This window comes from Penaeus monodon, chromosome 24, assembly GCF_015228065.2.
Source record: "Penaeus monodon isolate SGIC_2016 chromosome 24, NSTDA_Pmon_1, whole genome shotgun sequence".
Lineage (NCBI taxonomy): Eukaryota > Metazoa > Arthropoda > Malacostraca > Decapoda > Penaeidae > Penaeus > Penaeus monodon.
Genome location: NC_051409.1, coordinates 19902387 through 19904648, shown reverse-complemented (window position 1 = coordinate 19904648; position 2262 = coordinate 19902387). Strand labels below are relative to the sequence as shown.

Here is a 2262-nt window from a genome sequence, read left to right as displayed (position 1 = left end):
TAAAGAGATTGAAGCTGAAGAAGCAAAGAAAATTGTTGAAAATGTGACTGAAAGCATTGCTGCTGAGAAGCAGGTAGAAGAGAACACTAAAGACATCATAAAAAAAGCAGCTGCAGCTGTAGGTTCCTTGAAGGAGGCTGACTTTGACATCAGGTTTAACCCAGATGTTTACTCTCCTGGTGTACAACATGCAGAACCAGAGGGAGAGCAGTTGAAGAAGGAGAGAAAATTAGTGTGTGATGCTGCTGAATTTTTGGTAAGTGTACAGTTGCCCAGCCTTGTTCATGATCTGACTGATCATGCAGCTGCTCCCACTGATGGGACAACCTTATGTGAAGCACTTCATACTAGGGGTATTAATATTCGCTACCTTGGCAAGGTAGCAAATTTGTTAGCTAAGGTTCCTGAATTGGATTATATCCATACCATTGCTGTTGAAGAACTCATTGCAAGAGCAGTGAAGCACATTTTTACTAGTTACCTTCAGTCTGTAGAAACAATATCCTTGTCATCAGCTGTTGCACACTTCCTCAACTGCTATTTGTCATCATGTACTAATCCCCATGCTTCCAGTAAAAATGATGAGCTTCTGACCAAGAGGAAGCGGAAGAAACACCCATTTAGTAACAGTGTTTCAAAATGGTTAAACTTAAATCCTAAGACCCTTTGGAGTCAGATCAACAATGAACTCAAGGAATATTATGACTGGACTTTGAAGGCTGATGGCATAGATGCTGTTGTGCAAAAGTATAATGTACAGAAAGTTTCACTCTTGAGAACCTTCTGTATGAAGTCTGGGGTTCAGCTGTTCCTCAGGGATTATACCCTTGATGATAAATCTCAAGAGAGTTTCCAGGAGGAAGATATAATCAACTTGTTCCCCATAGTGAAACATATCAATCCCCGTGCTACAGATGCCTTCAGTTTGTATACAGCTGGTCAAACCAAGATTCAGCAGGGCTTCCTGAAAGATGGGTATGATTTGATTAGTGAAGCTCTTTCACTATTGAACAATGTATATGGTGCTATGCATCCAGAGATTGCTCAGTGTTTACGCATGTTGGCACGCCTTAACTACATCATGGGAGACTATGTAGAAGCCATGTCCTATCAGCAGAAGGCAGTTCTTATGAGTGAAAGAGTTAATGGTATTGATCACCCATACACCATCACAGAATATACTCATTTGGCTCTTTATTGTTTTGCTAACCAGCAGGTCAGTGTGGCTCTCAAATTGTTGTACCGTGCACGCTACTTGTTGCTTCTCATCCACGGTGAAATACACCCTGAAATGTCTTTGATTGATTCCAACATTGGCCTTATTCTACATGCTGTTGGTCAGTACAGTCTATCCCTCCAGTTCCTGGAAAAATCCTTAGAACTCAACTGTAAATTCTTTGGTGATAAGAGTTTGAAGGTGGCACTGAGCTACCATCTTGTAGCCCGAACACAGAGTTGTATGGGAGACTTCAGAGGAGCCCTCAAAAATGAAAAAGAAACTTTCACCATTTACAAATCTCAACTAGGACCTGAGCATGAAAAGACTAAAGAAGCAGATGAGTGCCTTCGTCACTTGACACAGCAAGCAGTGGTCATGGCTAAAAAAATCTCTGAAGCATACAATGGCCGCAGCACTCTTGGTCTCCCACCCATTCAGATCCAACCACCGTCCATGACTAGTGTGCTAGAGCTTCTCAATATTATTAATGGCATCCTTTATGTGCAGATCACTCCAGCAGAGATTGAAAGGGTGCGAGCAGAATTGGAGAAGAGCCATGCAAAGGTTCTAGAGGAAAAGTCTAAAATGAAGAGAACTCAAAAGACAAAGGGGAAGAACAAGGAAATTGATTTGAAGAATGAAGAAAGTGATGCAAAGAGTGATGAGAGTGACAGTAAGAGTGAAGATGATGATCCAAAAAAGATGGCCTCAGTAGAAGAGAGAGACGTAAGTGACAATAAAAGTGAGGAGGACACAGTTATTAAGGCAATTGATATTGATACTAAAAGTGAAGAGGAAGAAGAACCTGCAAGTAGGTGAAAGATGCAGTCTGGATATGCACAAAATTGTCTTAGTGAATATTCAGGATCATCAGCATTTCATGTGTACTTTAGGTAGAGCACAATTTATGGAAAGTAAAACAAGCTCAAAGAAATGACCTCACTTTCAGCTAGATTTCACTAGCCAGACGAAGCCTTGGATGATCTTCCCAGATAGCGACACGGGCTGTGATTCAAGGCATAGCAATGCAATCAGTGCTTCTC

The 2262-nt window shown here is 41.3% G+C and overlaps 1 protein-coding gene across 1 annotated transcript in view; it reads left to right on the top strand.

The window, feature by feature from the left end:
• Positions 1–2262, top strand: part of LOC119588643 (clustered mitochondria protein homolog) — a gene marked incomplete in the record, with an annotated part of 24545 nt that overhangs the window by 22105 nt on the left and 178 nt on the right. The window contains 1 exon segment of the mRNA XM_037937280.1: positions 1–2262. Within this exon segment, the coding sequence (XP_037793208.1) occupies positions 1–2038 (2038 nt within the window).